Source organism: Gordionus sp. m RMFG-2023, chromosome 1 (genome assembly GCF_954871325.1).
Source record: "Gordionus sp. m RMFG-2023 chromosome 1, tfGorSpeb1-WG-v2, whole genome shotgun sequence".
Taxonomy (NCBI): domain Eukaryota; kingdom Metazoa; phylum Nematomorpha; class Gordioida; order Chordodea; family Parachordodidae; genus Gordionus; species Gordionus sp. m RMFG-2023.
This window is the reverse complement of record NC_088775.1, coordinates 73,714,676-73,733,992: the sequence shown is the minus strand read 5'-3', so window position 1 is coordinate 73,733,992 and position 19,317 is coordinate 73,714,676. Positions and strand designations below refer to the sequence as shown.

The window sequence follows — 19,317 nt, the reverse complement described above, 5'->3', positions numbered from 1 at the left end:
TTTTAGAAAATATTATGCGATTTTAACTGTTTATTTAGAATTTATTTTTTTTCGCATATAATTTTTAGTCTTTTACTTTTACTTTCTTATATTCATTTTTATATTTGGTTATGTTTTCACTTTATATTTATTAGTAATTAATAAAGATTTAGAATTTATATTTTAGTATTTAATTATATTTTATTTTTTTAGGTTCCAACTTTTCTCAATATGAACTTTTCAATATCTGACAACTAGTTTTAGATGTTGCGAGACAAATGACAAATTGTTCGTTATTTGGAAAACGTAGATAACAAATTAAATAATTGAAATTGTAACATACTTGTTAAAATATCATATTAATAGTCTATATATTTTTGATAAAACGTGAAAAAAAAATCAATAGTTACCTTTAAAATAATTTTTTAAGAAATTTCCCTTTTTTCCCCTTTCCCTCTAAGTTTCCCTTTTCCATTAAATTTCCCTTATTATAGTTTCGGGAAATTTACATCTCTAATACCAAATCTAGCAGAAAATATGAAATTCAATTTTACATTTAAGGATATCAAACTTCTCAGTCAAAAAGGACAAATCAAAGTCAATATTTTGGTTAAAAATTATGATGAGAACACAATTATGAAGGAGGAAACATAGGGGATGAAATAAAATCCAATAATGTCACATTGAAGTTAACATATTTTTATATTATATTTGAAATGTTAAACTGTAAAAATACCTACCATCGTTAGTGTCATCCTGTCTATCTCGTGTTTATCCTTAGTTTTGTGTTGCCTAAACGGGCTGTGACTATAAATCGTAAAAAAATAAATAGTTCAAAAAAAATTCTTAATTATTCTATAACCTCCAGCCCAAATTAGAATCTGTAACGGGCGCCCATATTATGGACGAGCGTGAGAAGGTTTAAAAATTTCAAACATTGAGCAGATGAATTAAAAATATTTTTAAAACAAGGGGCGGCGGTTGAAAACCCGTGCAGACTAATAATCAAAATATAAATGAACCATTTTTAAAATACACCCAAATCATACTGCAATTATCTTCCTAATTCAGTTTTGTTATGAAATCGTTGAGTGATAATGTGAACTAAATTTTGAATCTCTTTCCATCCTTTTAGCTTATTCTACTATCAATTAAATAATAACTTACAAAAATTATGTTCAAGCGTATAAGACAAAATAGTTAGTAATACCCTTTTAACAGTTTGTACAACACACAACCCAAGGAAAACCAATCGGCGGATGAATCGTAAGGGGTTCCTTTAGCTAAAACTTCGGGGGCCATATAACCATGCGTTCCGCTAAAAATAGAAGTGTATTAAAAAAACAACGCTGGAATTATTTATGGGGAGGGTAATAAAAATTAATAACAATGATCACGTAACAAATATAATTATATACTATAATATTTGGTAACGGTCTAAACTTAGATTATTGTTACAACATGCTCGATCTAAAGAAATTATTTTAGACGTGATTTAATAAATATTTGTTTATATATAAACCAAACCCTAGCCAATATCTATATTATGTATTGTGAATGAAAAAATCAGAAGAAGTAATTTTTTTTTATTTAAAAGATTTTGAAATTTAGCATTATTCTTTTCCTATCTCATATATACTAACCCACATTAGATCTTGAGGAATGATTAAATAAATGATTTACTAATTGAATGTATGTGGTTAAGCAATAATCGCAAACTTAACCGCTAATTATATTAATTACTGAGGGGAGGGGTGGTAATAATAAGTGAGCTTAAAAAATGAATAAAGTCAAATAAAAATCTTCTTTTCTTTCCCTTACACCGAGGCGTGAGGTTTTTTCTTGGAGAAATCGCAAGCCAACCCCAGATCCGAAATTCGAACGTGACCATTTTCATCAAGTAATATATTGGCGGGCTAAAAAGAATTTTTTTAAAAAACGTAATTTAATATAAAATGGAATTATTAGGAAATATAATATTAAACAAATTTACAATATATTTTGGTTTAAAAAAGTGCATTTTACCTTAGGTGGTATTGTTTAACATAAATTATGATAAATTATAATTGTCCAGATATCGTTGTATTAGAAATTTTATCATACGAAATAGAAATTTTTTCAAACTCCTAAATTTATCATATAATTTACGATGGTTAGCTAGATATAACTAACAATATCACGAGTTAATATTCGCATAATAAAATCTAAATGATGTGTCCGACAAGGTCCAACAGTAGGAAAAAATGGAGGAAATAAATATTTTTTTAAAAAAAAATATAAAAAGAAAGAAAAAAGTTAAAACTTTGAGATCCCTGTAAACGACGAATCGGTTATGCATATGTTCGAGTCCTAATATGATTTCGGAGGCGTAAAATCTCATTTCTTCTTCGCTAAATATCCCGTGTTGAGATAAATGGTAATGTAAATCACCACCTAATTTTTGTAAAGTTTATTAGAGCGTTATTTATAAAAAAAGAAATTGATAAATTTAAAAAAATGAATCAATAGTTTAATTAATACTGAATTTTGATTTTACAAAAATATAGATGAGTGAAATCTACTAAACAAAAAAACCAAATCATCTTATTAACTTTAGCAACTAACTTATCACTGAGAAAAAATTTTATTTAAAAGATTTAATTAGGGAAAGCGTCGAAATAGGAAGCAAGAAAAATTAAGATGGAAATAATTTTCTTATCGAATTGATATTGAAGACCTTGGGGATGATGCAAAAAGCGTATTAATATCTTTTTCTTCGCCGTTTAATGGCTGCTTCCAGTTTACCCGAGTAAGCCACTTTCCCCTTCCCCATTTTTGGCGTCCTGAGAACCCTATTTGTGAGATCCATTTTTCTTATACTCTCCGTTATCACTGTATCCACGTCATCTTGGGCTTTTCTCGAGGTCTTGGCCCTCTAACTTCCATCAAGGCATCTCTTTACTCAGCCACCTTTTTTTTTTGCTATACATGCCCAAACACCTCAGTCTATTTCTTCTCATTACCACTGCAATCGCTTCTATTCCCATCCTTGATCGTAATTCCTTGCCTGTTTCTCTCTCTCTCGAAGATACCCCACACATCCATCTAAACTTCTCCGTTTTTTCAACTTTAAAGTCCCGCTAGTTATCATCAGACTTCCCTTTTCCTCATTACATGTTTTGTTGCACCCATTCTGGCATTTGGTACATTGGATTAAATTCTAGCCTTTTCCGTATACATTACACGGCCAGTTTCCGGATTCCTCCACATGCAGAGTGTCCCCACATATGATCACCTTTGTCTTTTCCACATTCATTTTGAGACCCTTTGCTTCCACAGACATCTTCCATCAATAATTTTATCTCACAATTCTACCACGGTGATTTATTTATACAAGGCCATCAGCATATAATAGGTCCAATTAAAGTCCTTCACGCATCTCTCTACCATGTCCATTACTAAAATTAATAATAATGGACTCAGCATGGATCCTTGATGCAGCCCTAACTCCACTTCAAAGCTTTTACTATTTCCATCATCCGTCTGGATCACTGTTTTGCTCCTGCATATATTGCCATTAAACCTAAATTTCTCAAGGCCCAACTATTAACCTCGTGCGGAACCATGAACGCCTTATCGTCAGCAAACGTATAATATAGATTCTTTCCTCATGCAAGATATTTTTCCTATGTTTGTTTTACCACAAAATTGCCTATGTTGTGTCTTTCCCAGGTGTAAAACCAATTTTAGTTTGTTCCCTTATCCGTTTCTCTAACACTTTCTCAAATAACATGTCAAACACTAATATTGAACACTAATATTGGTGTTTGTGATTAATTCTACACGCGTGAAATAAATAATATCAAATTCTATTATTTGTTGTCCTTTATGGAATTTACCTTTATTTATTTAATTAATTAAATTATCGATCTTTCTTTTCTCGTCCAATTCAAATATCTTAACAAATAAACTGTTCTAATATTCTAACCGTTCATGAGATCCAGTATGAATGATAATTTGTCGGGAGTTTGAAAGGCGTAAGTCATACACACTATAAAGGGGCATTGTTGCTAAATAATAATCATATTAGATATCATAGATAATTTATACTGTAAAATATCTTCGAAAAAAGTAATGCCATTAATTTCTCCGTGGAACAAAAATAAAAGCAACTATTACAGAAAAAAATTTAAGGCAGAGACCTGCAGGGTCGAGATTTAAAAAAAATATAACCCATAAATAAAAATTAACTCAAGCTGGGACAAAAATATTTGTTTAAAAAGGTGAGCGCCGGGCAAAAATAGTAGAAGTTAAATATTTAGTTAACATTAGGCATACCCCAGTGCTGACTAATGAAAGCATAATTCTTTCATTCAGAGCCAGCGTTTCTCCTTGTTTCATTTTGATCCTTTTTTTATCGAGGCATTTCATGGCATACCTTAATCGTAAAATTATTATAAATAAGATTCCAAATATGAAAAAAAATATGAATTATCTCACATAGAATTTAGCTTTTTTTAAAAAAATAATGAAATGATAAAATAAAGTAAAAGAAAGAAAATATAATCATTTAAAGTTCTTAGACACTGTGACCTTATCTTTAGTATACACTATTATTATATATAACCTAACTTTTCTTATTTGTCCATAAAGCCTTAACATTTAAACATCTTAATAATAACTACAAGTATTAAATCCAGAGGCATAGCGAAAAAATCTTAGTCCCCCACATATAAACATAAACTAGGACTACTCCCCATATGCGGACACCTCTTGAATCCTTTTCTGTAAAAAAAATCGGCTTACTCCTCCAACCACCCCCATCGCACTACGGGAGAGTGCCTGCTACATCTCCGATTCAGTGCCAAATATATATAAATAATTATTATATATTTTTTATATACATTTTTCCGGTATCGGCTTTCCTGCAACCGTATACCTCACCAAAGCCTCCTCTGCCTATTATGCGATGCACGCTGAAATCGTTCATCGTTAACTTTTGAGTAAATGGGTGATAAGGTGGATATTTATTAGTTTAATAGAATGAATGAGAGTCTAATTCTATTATATTCTTTTAAATAAAAAAAATTAGGTGAACCTGTATGTTGAGTTCTAAATTTTTCCATTGGCAAAAACGGGTAAACTTTTCGCTGCCACGTAGTAATATTATTTATGTTTTTATATATTAAAGATATATCCATAATAATTTAATAATTCATGGATCGTTGTTATAAAAAAAAATAATTGGTAATGACTTGGTGCAAATAATAAAATTCGACAATTTTTGTGTTTCTCTAAAGAAAAATTTGCGATTAAAAGATACTAGGCAACATATTTTTTTTTATAGATTAGTTTTATTATAAAGTATAATTAGATATTTTATGGGATTCAAAAAAATAAATATACAAACCTTTCTAAAAATCGTTGGAATATATCGCTGCACAAAGATTGGTGTATTTCTTCGATGTAAGGCTTTAAAAGATACGCGAGTTTTTTTTATTATTTATATAAAATAAAAGGTGATATTAAGGTGTATGTAAATGTAAGTTAAACTTAAATAAAATATCCATTTGTAAAAAAACACTTTTTGGTCCGGTCCGAGTCTAAAATCGAGCGGGAAGTGAAAGCTTCTACTTAAGTATAATCGCGACAAATGGTAAGAAATTCTCAATAAAATTCTTTTCATCAAAATCTGTCTATATCCATCTTTTTAAAAAAAAAACACTTTTTATTTTAAATACTACTACAAAAAAGGTGTCCGCGATTTTTGATATTTGTTTAGCCTAGGCTAAACAGCTTTTAAATTAGGACATTCATTTTGATTTGCTTTAAGAGTTTGGTGGCATTGTTATTTCATATTTTTCCCAATATGTCGAACAAGGACTCACCCCCCTAGCTGAAAAAGATTGGTCGAACAAGGACTCACCCCCCTAGCTGAAAAAGATTGCTTTATTCAGAATTAAGAACAAAAATTAAGGACGCAGCCTTATAGTTACTTTTTTTAAAGGATAGGTTAATTTCTTATATTAAATTTAATTAATTATTTTCGGGGATAAGGCAAGATAAAATTTTATTCATTTTAATAAAAGTATTCGGTATTAAAAAAAATATAAATTAATTTATATATATATATCCTGTATTGAAAAGTGACGGACAAGATAATAGAATTTTTGAAGCCAAAAAAAACACAAAAACAAATATCAAAATATTATATGAGCGATTTATCAAAATGCCATAAATCATGCTTAACTTTTTTTTTCACTCTTCAAAAATTCATACGATATTTTTTTATGAAACAAAATATTGGCCATTTCAAATTTCTTTCGTTGCGATAAAAAATTTTGTACATTTAAAAATGTCGGAAAGAAATCTAATCATATTATGCTTAGATAAAAACTTAAACCTTAGGCTAGATTCATAATGGGATCAGATCCTAACAGCTGAGCAATTTTAAAATCCTTTAATGAGATCAATTCTTTATTAAAATCAATAATTATTATAATGAATAGAATTAAAAATAAAATTAATTTAATAAAAAAAATTGATCTCATAAACAGATTTTTAAAATCGATCAGCTGTTAAATAATGCGGATCGAATTTTATTATGAACCCAGGTTTAATGTATTAATCAATAACATATAATGCTAACCTAGGCCGTTGATTAATTCATTTATCTATATAAATCAGCTGATGACATGCCATTTTGATTTCCCATATAAAATAATTGACATTTAGAATTTTATGAAAACTTTTTTTAAAACAATTCAGTTTTATTAATTCGTAAAAAAAAAATTACGGATCAAAATGGATTTTAATGAATAATCATCAGTTTAAACGTCATTGATTAAGATATAATTGTATAACAAAAAACTTAGGAGTACATTATTGCTTATAAGTAAATCGGCTTTGGACCGAAACAGATTTAAAACATTTCTATTTTTTTAAAAAAGATTTATGAATCAAATTTTTAACTGAATCGGTTCAGTTTTAAAATACTTTCTTAGATTTATATATAAGTTTCAAGATGAATTTTACTAAATCTAACAAAAATTTCAAGATAAAATTTTTACTTAAATCTAATATTAAAAAAAATGGAGATACGTCGGGGCTAAAATAAAATTTCCCCCATGCTTTCGGATCGATTAAATTATGTTTACCGGTAGTAGGATTCAAAATAGGACTCTCAAACGATAACTTAAAGTTCGGATACAAATGATATAATAGAAAGTAATAATTATTTATTTTTTTAAAAAACATATCTTATCGATAAAAAAAAATATGCTAGGAAGGGGGAGAAATAAAATTAGGTTACTTCGAATAGATCGGCCGGGACCAAATTTCTGATAAGTATGGATTGCACTCGTTTTAATGTGTCAGTCGAAAATTTCTGTATTTTTTAAAACAGTATTTTTTTTTCATTCAAGATAACATTGTATAATCAAATAATAATGTAAATGACAATCCAAGAAATCTTTATATAATGTAATTAGAACCTATAAGAGAGGACATTATAGCTCACTTTTTAATCGCAGAATGTAGTAATGTAAATTACTTTTTAACGGTACGGAAAAATTATATTTTTTTGAATCTGCCGATTCCAAAGAGTCGAAATGTGATCAAAATTCCGAAACTTCTCTTAGCCTAACAAAGCAAAAGCGGGGAGGGGGTAAGTTAGCTACTAAGGCCTAAAAATTTAGAAATTAAAAAAATGCCTCTTATCAACCAAATAAACTAACCATTGCCAATTGAAAAAATAAATCAGTATCTATTTTATCTGAAGAGTTGGTTTAAAGTTTGAATTCTTGTTATCACAGGGAGGGGGGGGGAGAGAATTAGAAAAGAATTGATCAAAAATAAGATCTATTATATCAAAAAGCTTATCACTATAAGTAAGCTAGTTCAAAAAATAACAATATCTATTATTTTGGAATAATTAACCATAAATATAAGGAATACATTAAATTATTTTTATAAAAGTAGAAAGCAATTTCAATTATGCCAAAGATAAGATTTAGAATCTGATTTGATATGTTAAATAAACGAACTGATGATTATCTGACAAAAAGATATAAGATTTAAAAAATTTTGATATTATAGTAATTGGTATAATTTCATTATATACTAATAATGTAAAGTATCTTATTTATTAATCATAAACGTGGGAAGTATTGAGTAATTCCTTCATTATGTAATTATCGTATAAATCTTTGGCGTATTTCAATCTTTCATCGTGGGTTTCGAGTTTTTGATACTTTTTGATCTTAATATCAAGGAATAATAAATATCAATTGTTAGGAAACAAATTTTTTAATTAAAATAATTTTTTATACAAATTTATAAGCATGTGGCGTGATTCATAATCATATTCATTACCAACATCACCAAAAAGCAGACGAAATTAAAAGAAAGATGTGAAAAGAAAGAAAACAGCAGGAAGAGATGAAAAATAAAAAATAATTGTTTTAAAATAAAGCATGGAATAGAAAGTATTATAAGAATATTATTATTATAATAGTTAATGATCACATTATCAAAAGATATCAAATTAATACATCCGTATCTGGAATAAAAAAATATATATCAAGTCCAATCTATATACTTGCCTAAACTTCATCTATGTATTTAAATCTCGTGACGGACTTAAAAAATTCGGCTAATGTAGGGCTTTAATACTATCATATATAATAAGGGTTCTTTCGAAACAAGCTTGTAAAAAAAGTTTAAAAAATAATAAACTTCTTCGTAAAATTCGAGTTGAGGGACTTGTTCTTCGTACACGTTTTGGCAGAAATCTTTGAAGAGAAGATAGCCTAAAATCAAAATATAAAACACATTATTAATTTTGTGCCAATAAAAACTATTAATAATTCTAAATCTTTCTTCCTTTAATTTTCTATTCCAGAGGTTCCCCAATGGGGCTTGTTTACTCCCCTCCTTTTTGGTGGTATCCCAATCATGAACTGAAATACTTTGGACAAAATTATAAATAATTTTAGAAATTTGTTTAAATGCCTTAAAAGGAGGGTAGTTTTAAAATAAGCTTTTTAAAGCGTTTAATTTTTTTTTAATATTGGGGTATATAGAAACCTGCGGTACCATTACCACGGTCAGGCCCGGTTTTTTTTTTAAATTTTCGGCGGGATTTTTTTTAAAAAGATTTTTTTTTCAAAAATTTTTTTGACACGGCCAGGCCCGCTTATTTTTTAAAAAAAATTTCCGGCCCAGCCCAGATATATTTAAAAAAATTACGGGCAGGACCAGGCTTAAGGCAGGGCCTGCATGTTTCTGGTATTATTTTCCAGTGACATTTTCTTCGTGTTTTAAAATCGAATCCTTCGGCACTCGAATAATAAGTTTAAAAAATAATAATACATTATAATATAATAGCAAAAAATAAATTTTTTAAAGAAAAACAAAATCGATAAATTTTAATAAAAATGAAATAATAATTTTTTTTGAAAAGGGCGTTTGTTTTTATCGGTTTGGAGAAAAAAAAGAAAATAATTTTTTTCGCTGGACCACAAATTCATTTATGAATTTATTTTTCCTCAATACTACTAGTAATAAATAATATATTTAATTTAAATTAATAAATGACTCAAAAAATAAAATTTCAAGCCTTTGTCAAATTAGCATAAATAAAAGCTACGCGTGTATAGCCCCCCCCCCCCTTCACTCATATTTCTTCAAAATCAAAAGAAATTTGGTCCAATTTTAAGCCATTCTCACTACGCAGCGCTCAACTAAACTAGATTTTATTATAGAATAAAAGGGACAAATGTGAAAAATATTGACCAAAGAAGAAAATTTTTTTAAAAAAGATATTATAAATTAGGATATATAGATAGCAGTTTTTAAATAATTTATGAATCGAAAGAAAGAGTTCAAAAAATAATTATGAGATTGATAGGGAGAGGCTGGATGCGTATTTTATAATATTTATGCGATAATAAAAATATCAGAGAAAAAAAGTTTATTCTGAAAACACTGTATTAAAATCAGTCGTTTTGTGGTAAAGGTCATAATATAATCCGGATTGAAATGCGATCTTAAAAAAAGACTCGGTTTCGGTACATGACCTATAGGATGGTAGTAAGGTAGTTAAAGGTAAATTTGGAAGCCAGAGGGGAGATTAATAGTCTTTACGAATCTTAAAAATGGAGTACATATCGATTGTAATATTTAAGAACATATTATCTCAAAGCTAACAAGTGTCGTTAGTCTTCTACATTTAAGGTCACAAGATTGAGCCTAAGTATGGCAATTTTTTAAAATTAAATTAAATTTTTTGCCCACCCCCTCTTCCTCTGCTGTGAAAACAAATAGACAGGTATCGTTGCATAAACATTTCTTAAAATGAGGCATTTAACCATTATTATCAGTAAAACAGGGAATACAATATAACAAGGCTATTCTTGACAGGAACCCCTGCTAGTTATACTACATATAATTTAAAATGACAGGTTATAACAAAAAATGTTGAGAACAAAAACTTAATAATATGCCAAATAGATTCTGATCAATTCAAATAATAAATTCTAAATATATAGCATACACGTTCATTTTTTTGTAGCCAGAACGTGCATAAGGCGAGATAAATTTTTAACAGGTTTCACTTCCGGTGGAAAATTTGAAGTGGTAGAACGTGGTATCAAAACATAATAATGAAAAATAATGATTGATATTAAAACGTGGTGAATTTGTTTCACTTCCGGTGGAAAATTTGAAGTGGTAGAAAGGTAAATATTATTTTATTTTAATCATATTTATTTACAGATTCTATGAACATTATATCTCAATATTGATAGTAATTATAACTTACACTAAAGAAATTAAGCTTAAAATCAGCCATCACCCACCTTTAAAGTAATTAAATTATACTGTAGTTCTCGGGTATATGGGTTTTCTTTGTCCCACTCCTTTTAAATTAAAGCCTATAGAGGTTTAAGCAACATTTTTCGAAATGTTGTGCCTACAAGTACGTGCGGCTTGCCCACAAACGTGTGGAGGGCTCCTCATATTTTTACTTTTATACCCAAATTAAATTGTTCCAATTAGATGGAAATGAGGAAAACCTAGCGTAGCTCTGTTATGTATTCAACGTTAGAGGGCGATGCGCTATATATCACGTATCACGTAAATTTTTAACATATTAAAAATTATCATTACAAAAATTATATTTATATTAGTAATCTTTTAAAATAGCATCATAAAAAAAAGATTATATTTTATAAAAAGTAATATTTTATCGCGTCGCCTTCTTCATCGAATTAAAATTAAACCGTTTTGTTGTTAGTGATAATTTTATGGTTTTTTATAGACTTTCAAAGGCTATTTTAGCATATAATTAAACTAAAATCTTTAAAACAAATCAGGCTGAGTTCAGATCTTTTTTAAAAACAGGGGCGGATTTGGGCTAGAAAAAAAATCTTTTCCATTCTTTTATTAAAATAATGTTTCTCTAAGATAAGGATAAAGCAATTAGTGATTTTTATTTCAACAAAACTTAAGTTATGTTGTTAAAAAAAATTTGGGGTTGAATCGAGTCGGAAAATTTCATTTTGTCATTTTGTCTCCTGCAGACTAAAATATAAAATAATTCATTTAAAAAATCGATACTTACTAAATAATGTTGACTCTATCGCGGTGCCCGCCTAGTACCCCCCCCCCCCCGAGATTTTAATAGTGCAGTTCATTGGCGTAATCAAGGAAACTTAGCAAAATTTTACCTCTGACAAGTAACTAGATGCCGCTACAAGTTACGTTAAAATTGTAGCTAGTTAAAATTATATTTCAAAGGTGATTATAAGTTATGTTTAATAAATTATGTTTTTTGAATCGTGGAAAAGGATCGAAAATTGCTTTAATATGATAAAAATTTAAATTGATAGAATATAATAAAATTTCCAATGGATTATAATTTTTTGTCTCTTTATATAATAATTTCTTTTGCATCAAACTATAAAATTATAATCATAAAAATAGTTTTTCACTTATGCAAATCTTTCTTAAATATAAAAAGCTATTTAACTTTTATAAAAGTTTAAAAAAAACTAATATCTTAGTCATTTTTCATCTGGTATAGCAGTTCTGCCCCGTTCCACTGTCTCTACTTGGGTGTCTCTTTTGAGGGTTATCTTCCATCATTTCTCCATATCGTTGATGCGCTTCTTTTCTATCCGCCCATTTAAATGGAGCATTAAACAATATCCATATTATCATACAACAACTCTAAGACGTCTAAAGGAAGATCTCTAGCAGAGGTATTTTTAGGAAGAAAGACAAGATTGAATTATATTTCTTGAAAGAAGGAGTAAAGCAGAAAGAGCCTATATGTTTAAAAGATGAAGCCTGGTTTGGATACTGTTGTTTGATGGTCAAATTAAATGGGGGAAATATAGGTTTATAAAAGGAAATTTATGATATTTCAGTTTTTTAACAACGTATGTGAAGTTGTAATGATTATAAAGAGTTGTTTGTAACAAGTGTGTACGAGATTTATAATGATTACAAATGGTTGTTTTTTTAACAACGAAGGATCGATAAGCGAATGAAGAAAATAGAGATATGGAGGGATAAATATATGCATGTTAATTATATTTTTAGATGGTGTCATACTTCATACAAAAATTAAGATGGAGATGAGCGAGTTAGACGGATCAGCTGAATCAAGAAAGTGGCGGGAGGCGGCCAGGAAAGAAGCGCATCAACGATATAGAGAGATGATAGAAGATAGCCCTAAATAGAGACACCCAAATAGATAGTGAAAAGGGGCAGAACTGGGATACTAGGCGAAAAGTGACTAAGCTATCTTGTTGGACATCTGGAGAAAATCATGTCATAATATGTTGTCCTGTGACATTGGGAGCAGGGAAAAATAGCTTGTTATTGGCTAGGCAAGATGAAGAGTAGTCGAAGGAGAATCCTGTTTAGACCGCTCGGAAACATGAATGATCAAGCTAAGGGAGGGGTGTCGCAATTGTGGTTATTAAATAGTTTAATTTTATTATTATTCAAATATTTCGCCTTAGTTTTTTTTATGATGCAATTAGCGTTTTTATTCTAAAATTTGGTTATTATTATTAAAATATATTTGTTTTATTATTATCAGAGACCTGCAGAGGCACCATTTGGACGGCCCGGCCCGGTTTTAAATTTTTTAGGCCCGGCCCGGATATTTTTTTAAAAAATTTTTACGGTTCGGGGAATTTTTTAAAATTATATTCGACCTGGTATATACAAAAATTCACCTATGATGTATTTTACCATATTTTTCAGCGAGTATTATCGCTTATTATTTAAAAAATACATGTAAGAAGCTAATATTTTGAGAATATTATATTGAATTTATAAAAGTTATAAAACTGTTATTTATAAAAATGGATATTTTGAGCATATACTATATTTTATATTGCATATTTATAAAAATAAAACTAATATTCATAAAAATGGTAATAATATTTTGAGCATATACTATATTTTATATTGCATTTAAAAAAAATAAAACTAATATTTAATTTATAAAAATGGAAAATATTTTGAGAATATAATATATAGTATTTAATTTACAATTTAATTTAAAATAAAAATAAATCGCTATTTAAAAAAATGCATGTATAATAAATAGTATTTTGAAAATATAATCTAATAGCACAATATTAATATAATTTATTTTATAATATAAATTTTTAACAAAAGAAGATAATTGTATTATATAATATTGTAAAAAAAAATAATGAAAAATGTTGGATTAAAAACTTTCATGACTCAAGGTAAAATATAATAAATGCAATAAATATTTGACAGTTTGCAAAGTAAAAAAACAGCATGATTGACGAAACCCTATACTCAAGAAAGATATTAAAAATTCACAAATTATCATGAAGAAAGAGAAGCATATCTACCTTTTCAGGTTGAAGATTACTTCTTCTTTCTTCAAGAATTCTCCCAGTAGTGGAAAAATTCCGCTCACATCTTGCACTTGAAGCAAGAATTGCCAATACCCGTTTTGCCAATTTTGCTAAAATTGGAAATTCGCTTTGATGAGCCGCCCACCACTCTAACAAATTATCCACCTTAAATGTTTCATCTATTTTTTTATTTATGTAATTATAATATTCATCATCGGGTATTGACATATTACCAAAATTACCATCGCCCCATTTGTCATAAAACGATTCAGTTTGTTTAACAACAGTTGTAATTTGACTGTTCGATGGTATTTCATTTACTTCCTGAGCCTCTTGTAATTTAATATAATCTTTTATATAGTTTTCCGTCATCTTGCGATCTGTCCCTGACAACATACGTAATTGCTTGAATTTGGGACAGAGAAAAAGAGAAATAAAATGATACTTGTGTAAAACAAATTTTTCAATTAAAAAATGCTTTATATTAAGTAAAATCAATTTTATTTCTCCTTTTTCGCTTTGAAAGGTATTACAAACTTCAAGAAGTTCATAATACCAAATTACCACTTTAAAAAGAGTACAAGAGTCCGACTGTAACTCAACAATAGCTCTGTTAAAATTCTCAAGAATTTTGACTCGATCCTGAAGGATCGGAAAGTCTATAATATAATACTTTTCCGATCCCCCATGTTCTTGAAGAACTTTTATAATTTCTTCATTTTGAGAATAAACAGAATTGAGCATATTGTATTTAGAGTTCCAGCGGACTTCTATATCTTGATAAAGGGCTTTCAAATGCTGACATTCATTACTTTGTTTTAAATGCCCCACTAATATTTTAATATTATCTATTGTTGATTTTATTAATGGGGCATTACTTTCCAAATATTTGAAGTTAAATTAATTTCTTAAATTTTGTATTTAATACATGACAAGAACAATTTTATCGTTCATTTAACTCCAATGCTTTTATAATATTTTTACCTTGGTCTGTAACAAATATTATATTAATAAAATCGTTAGTGTTAAAATTAAAATTATGAAAATTTTTTAATAGTTCATCCTTAACTACTTTGCTAGTCTTTGACACTTCTTTAAATTTAGCTGTAAATAGGTTTCTCTTCACTAACTTCCAGTCATCTGATATATAGTGCATGTTAACTGTTATAAACGAGTTCTTTTTATGGTCATCGCACCATATATCAGTGGAAGCAGCCATAAATCGATTCTTGATTACTGGGGCAATAGTATCAACCAAAATGTTTCTTATTTTATTACATTTTTCTTTAAGGTGGCGTGATAGAGTGGTGGGATGTGAATCAATGAGTTGATATCTATTTTACCATACTTTGCCCAACATCGACTAGAGCCTGGCTGAATTCAAGAAACCCATTCCTAGCTATCATTTCGAAAGGTCTAATATCTTTTGCGCAAAATGTTAAGGAATGATCTATAAATTTTTCTTTTAAATATTTTATATTACATTTATAGGTTGGTTTTTCAGGTGTAAAAATTTTTTATTAATTTTCATGGATTTACCATCACATTTATATCTTTTTAAATGTGATGTACCATGTTTATAAATATAAGATAATATACTTGAACAATTCTTACATTGTACGTAGCCAATGTTTTTTTTATTTTCATCTATGATGATGTTAAATTTAGCCCATATTTCAGATTTTAAATTATTATTTGTATTTCTAAAAGAATAAATATTATTTTAATTTTATTAATTATATCATTAGTATTTTGTGCCATGATATTCCTTTATTTTATTGTTTTGGTAAATATTCTAAAAATTTATATATGAATTATAAAAAAATATATTAATAATACTTGAATATTGGGGCTTATTTAAGATATTCCTTTATTTGATTGTTTTGGTAAAATATGTTGTAAAAATTTAGATATGAATTATAAAAAAATATATTAATACTTTGAATAAATTTGCAGGAAATTAATAATTAGATCGATCTGTGGGTGTTAGGTAGTGTTAACCATCACCCAATATTATATTAATCATAACTATAATATAATATAATCTTATAACCATTAACTCATAATGTAAAAATTTTTATAAAAAATATTAAGGCCCGGCCCGGGTTTAATAATCTTAGGCCCGGCCCGGATATATTTTAAAAAAAAATTTTTAGGCCCGGCCCGGATATGTTTAAAATTTTTAGGCCCGGCCCGGGTATATTTAGAAAATTTAAAATACGACCCGGCCCGGGCCGGGCTTAGGGCCAGGCCTGCAGGTCTCTTATTATTATTCAAATATTTCGCCCAATATATTTTTTTGTACTTTATAAAATAAGATTTTGAAAAGTTAAATACTTCTTTTTTCTTAATTAAGGAAGATTTGCACAAGGGAAAAATCATTTTTTTGATTATAATTTTATTTAGTAACAATTCAAATTGATAGAGTATAATAAAATTTCCAATAAAAAAGAGGTGGATTATATTTTTTTTGTCTCTTTATTTAATAATTTCTTTATATAAAATTTGCATAAAACTAAATAAATTATAATTATCCAATTCGTTTTTCTCGTATGAAATCTTTTTTATAGTGAAAAATATGTAATATAATAATTAAAAACAAAAAAATTTAAGATTTATTCTTCGACTAAAGGATATAATGTAAAAAAGAAGAGGTATATAATGTTTAAACAAAAACCTATTGCTATATATTTTATGTAAAAAAATTAAAATAGCTTTTCGAAATAAAAATTTCCCTTAGAATTCTCAAGAAGAATTTTAAATTAACTGCCTAATTTGAATTTACGTATAATATTTACTATAGATAATATATTATCAAATTCTGTCAATTCTTTATAAATGTAAACTCCCAATCTTCGTCTACTATTTCAAATCTATCCATAAATCCCGTTAAATTGATGCCTACAAAGATAGGATTGAATACCTACCGCCATATTCAGCCCAGCTTGATTTCATAGAATATTTTTTTGGTATATTCAAAAATAAATTTCGGGCAAACACTCCTCGACCTAATGCATGAAATTAAATTATTACCAGTATTATTGAGCTCTTTCGTGAATTCATTCCATATGATTTTCGAACTTTTACAATCAACAATATCTGGAGTTGGGTTATCGCGGACAGCCAATTAATAAGGTAATCTCTAATTATTAATTTATACTAATAATTTTAATTTTACTGTTTTATATTCTAAAAAGGAGCATATTCGAAGTCGAAGAACATATGGAATATTATAATATTTTGACTTCACACATAATTGTTTTTATATACCCATTATTTTATATTATTATCATAAAATAGAAGATATATCATATTTTTATCGAAATAAATTGATTTAAATTTAAAGAAAAGAGATCCTAAAAAATATTAATATTTAAATTTCATGATAAAAAATTCCAAATTTATAAAAAATATTTGTAATTTTAAAAAAAGTTAATTAAAAATCTTTCTTGAGAATTCTGGGAGAAATTTATATTTTGAAAAGCTATTTTAATTATTTTTAAAGAAATTTAAAATTTTTTTACGTACAATATATTTTATAAGGTTTTTATTTAAACATTATTTTATTATAGGGTCATTCCATGTCAAATCAATCACTTTTCGGCCGACCCCTTTCGATTTCGATGAAAAATCGTAGGCTGGTTATATATGTTCCCATTAGATTATAAACAAAATTTTAGCGCATTAGCAACTATATTAGCGGAGATATTCGGGGTTAAAGGTCTAAAAAACGTCTTTTTTTGCTTTTTACTGATGTTAAATAACTAGTTTTTAATTTTAAACTAAATATGATCAAATATTGAATATAATATCAATAGCTAAGTTAATAATTGATGATTATGGCGAAAACATCAAAATTAATTTTTGATAAAATATGGGTCATCTTATGGTCAGTTGAAAACTTGAAATTAATATTTCGAAATGTATATGATCTCCGATTTTTAATTTTTTTAAGAAATATTATCCGTTTACTATTTTTTTAATAATTTCTTCAACAATTAGCATGGCTGGATATTTATTTTAAAAAATATTGCGATTATTATACTTTAAAAAAAATAGATGGCGCTATATATAATAGTTTTAATATGTTAAAATTCATTTTTTTTATTGATTAAAAATATTTTAATGTATATATATCATACTAAATCGATTACAATGTCCATTATATATTTTTATTTGTAATTCAGATCATAAATTTTTAAAATCTTAACAAATTTAGCCTAATTTAGATAGTTTATAAATTAATTAAATCTTACTTCATCTAAAGGAATACAAAGCCTGGCTAGCTTGTGAGATTTCTTCGGGAGATAATATATTTGTTTGACTGGTAGGAGTAGAAGGATTGACCAGCGAGAGTATATGAGATTTAGGCAACACTAAAATATCATCTTTCAGAGGAAATTTAAATGAGGCTGAAGGTCCACAAGGGTGTAAAAATTGGATTTTTACTTCTTTATTTATATCATTTTTACCGATTATATATCCTAACCACCACTTATCATCATATACACATGTTATATATCCATTAATATTTTAAAAATTAATTTTCTCATTTAAATACGAAACTTGTTTTATATTATATTTTTTGGAATTAGAATATATTTTGGTTTTTAGTCTATTTTGATCAATGGGAATAACCCCGTGAATTTTTTGGGTCCCATGTATAAGCAGTGCATTAAATCTTTTACGAAGGGCTAATTCCTCTTCGATATATTCTTGATTGGATACATATTCAAATTGAATTCCATTAATATTTTCTTTAGCGTAATTATATAATTCTAATGGGGTTAGGATTTGATTTTTATTTGGCCTTTGAAGACTAGCTCTGGCAACTAATCTTTTGACAGTTCCTCCAATACCGTCACATGCATTTTTGCGGTGAGCAGTGGCAAAGAAATGCCATTCGGCAGGAATATTAAAATCGTATTTATGAAGACATATGTTCAGAAAAATTTTGCGATTCTTGTATTGAGACGCTGCTTCATCTGAAAAATATATTATTTTTTCTGGTTTAGAATTAAATTTGGATAAAATAACAAAATTTATATTTTTTAATTCTTCTCCAGATTTAGAATATGCTACAAATGGATGTATAGTGGCCTGCACGTTGTTCCAATGAAATCCCTAAACTTCATCTTGTAAAATGAAGGAATAATTCTCAGAATAATCTAGAATTGTTAAAAATTCCCCATCTATTAAATTTTTCTACATTTGTCATCAATTTCACATTCTGATGAATGGCGCAGACACAAACAGTGTGTGTGCCACTAGCTCCAACTAAAATACAGTTTTTTGGTCTAAGTTCGGCAAATTTAGAGAATCCAATTGATATATTTGGGTATTCTTCCTTAAACATCTTGAATATTTATTTAAGCTTATTTAATATAAATCTTTGGACTGATTCTTTCTCGCCTTTAACAGATACACAATCTTTTATTCCAGGCATGAG

The 19,317-nt window shown here is 27.8% G+C and overlaps 1 protein-coding gene across 2 annotated transcripts in view; it reads right to left on the bottom strand.

Annotated features, from left to right (window-relative positions):
- Window positions 1-19,317, bottom strand: part of LOC135930962 (G protein-coupled receptor kinase 1-like) — a 42,053-nt gene that overhangs the window by 14,613 nt on the left and 8,123 nt on the right. For both annotated transcript variants that reach the window (XM_065467767.1, XM_065467766.1), the window contains 12 exons: window positions 8,695-8,768; window positions 8,117-8,218; window positions 7,271-7,345; window positions 5,369-5,430; window positions 5,057-5,108; window positions 4,863-4,954; window positions 4,297-4,396; window positions 3,947-4,028; window positions 2,282-2,412; window positions 1,801-1,895; window positions 1,190-1,297; window positions 720-786 (listed from right to left, as the gene is read on the bottom strand). In XM_065467767.1, the coding sequence (XP_065323839.1) occupies window positions 720-786; window positions 1,190-1,297; window positions 1,801-1,895; window positions 2,282-2,412; window positions 3,947-4,028; window positions 4,297-4,396; window positions 4,863-4,954; window positions 5,057-5,108; window positions 5,369-5,430; window positions 7,271-7,345; window positions 8,117-8,218; window positions 8,695-8,768 (1,040 nt within the window). The remainder of the gene's footprint in view (window positions 1-719; window positions 787-1,189; window positions 1,298-1,800; window positions 1,896-2,281; window positions 2,413-3,946; window positions 4,029-4,296; window positions 4,397-4,862; window positions 4,955-5,056; window positions 5,109-5,368; window positions 5,431-7,270; window positions 7,346-8,116; window positions 8,219-8,694; window positions 8,769-19,317) is intronic.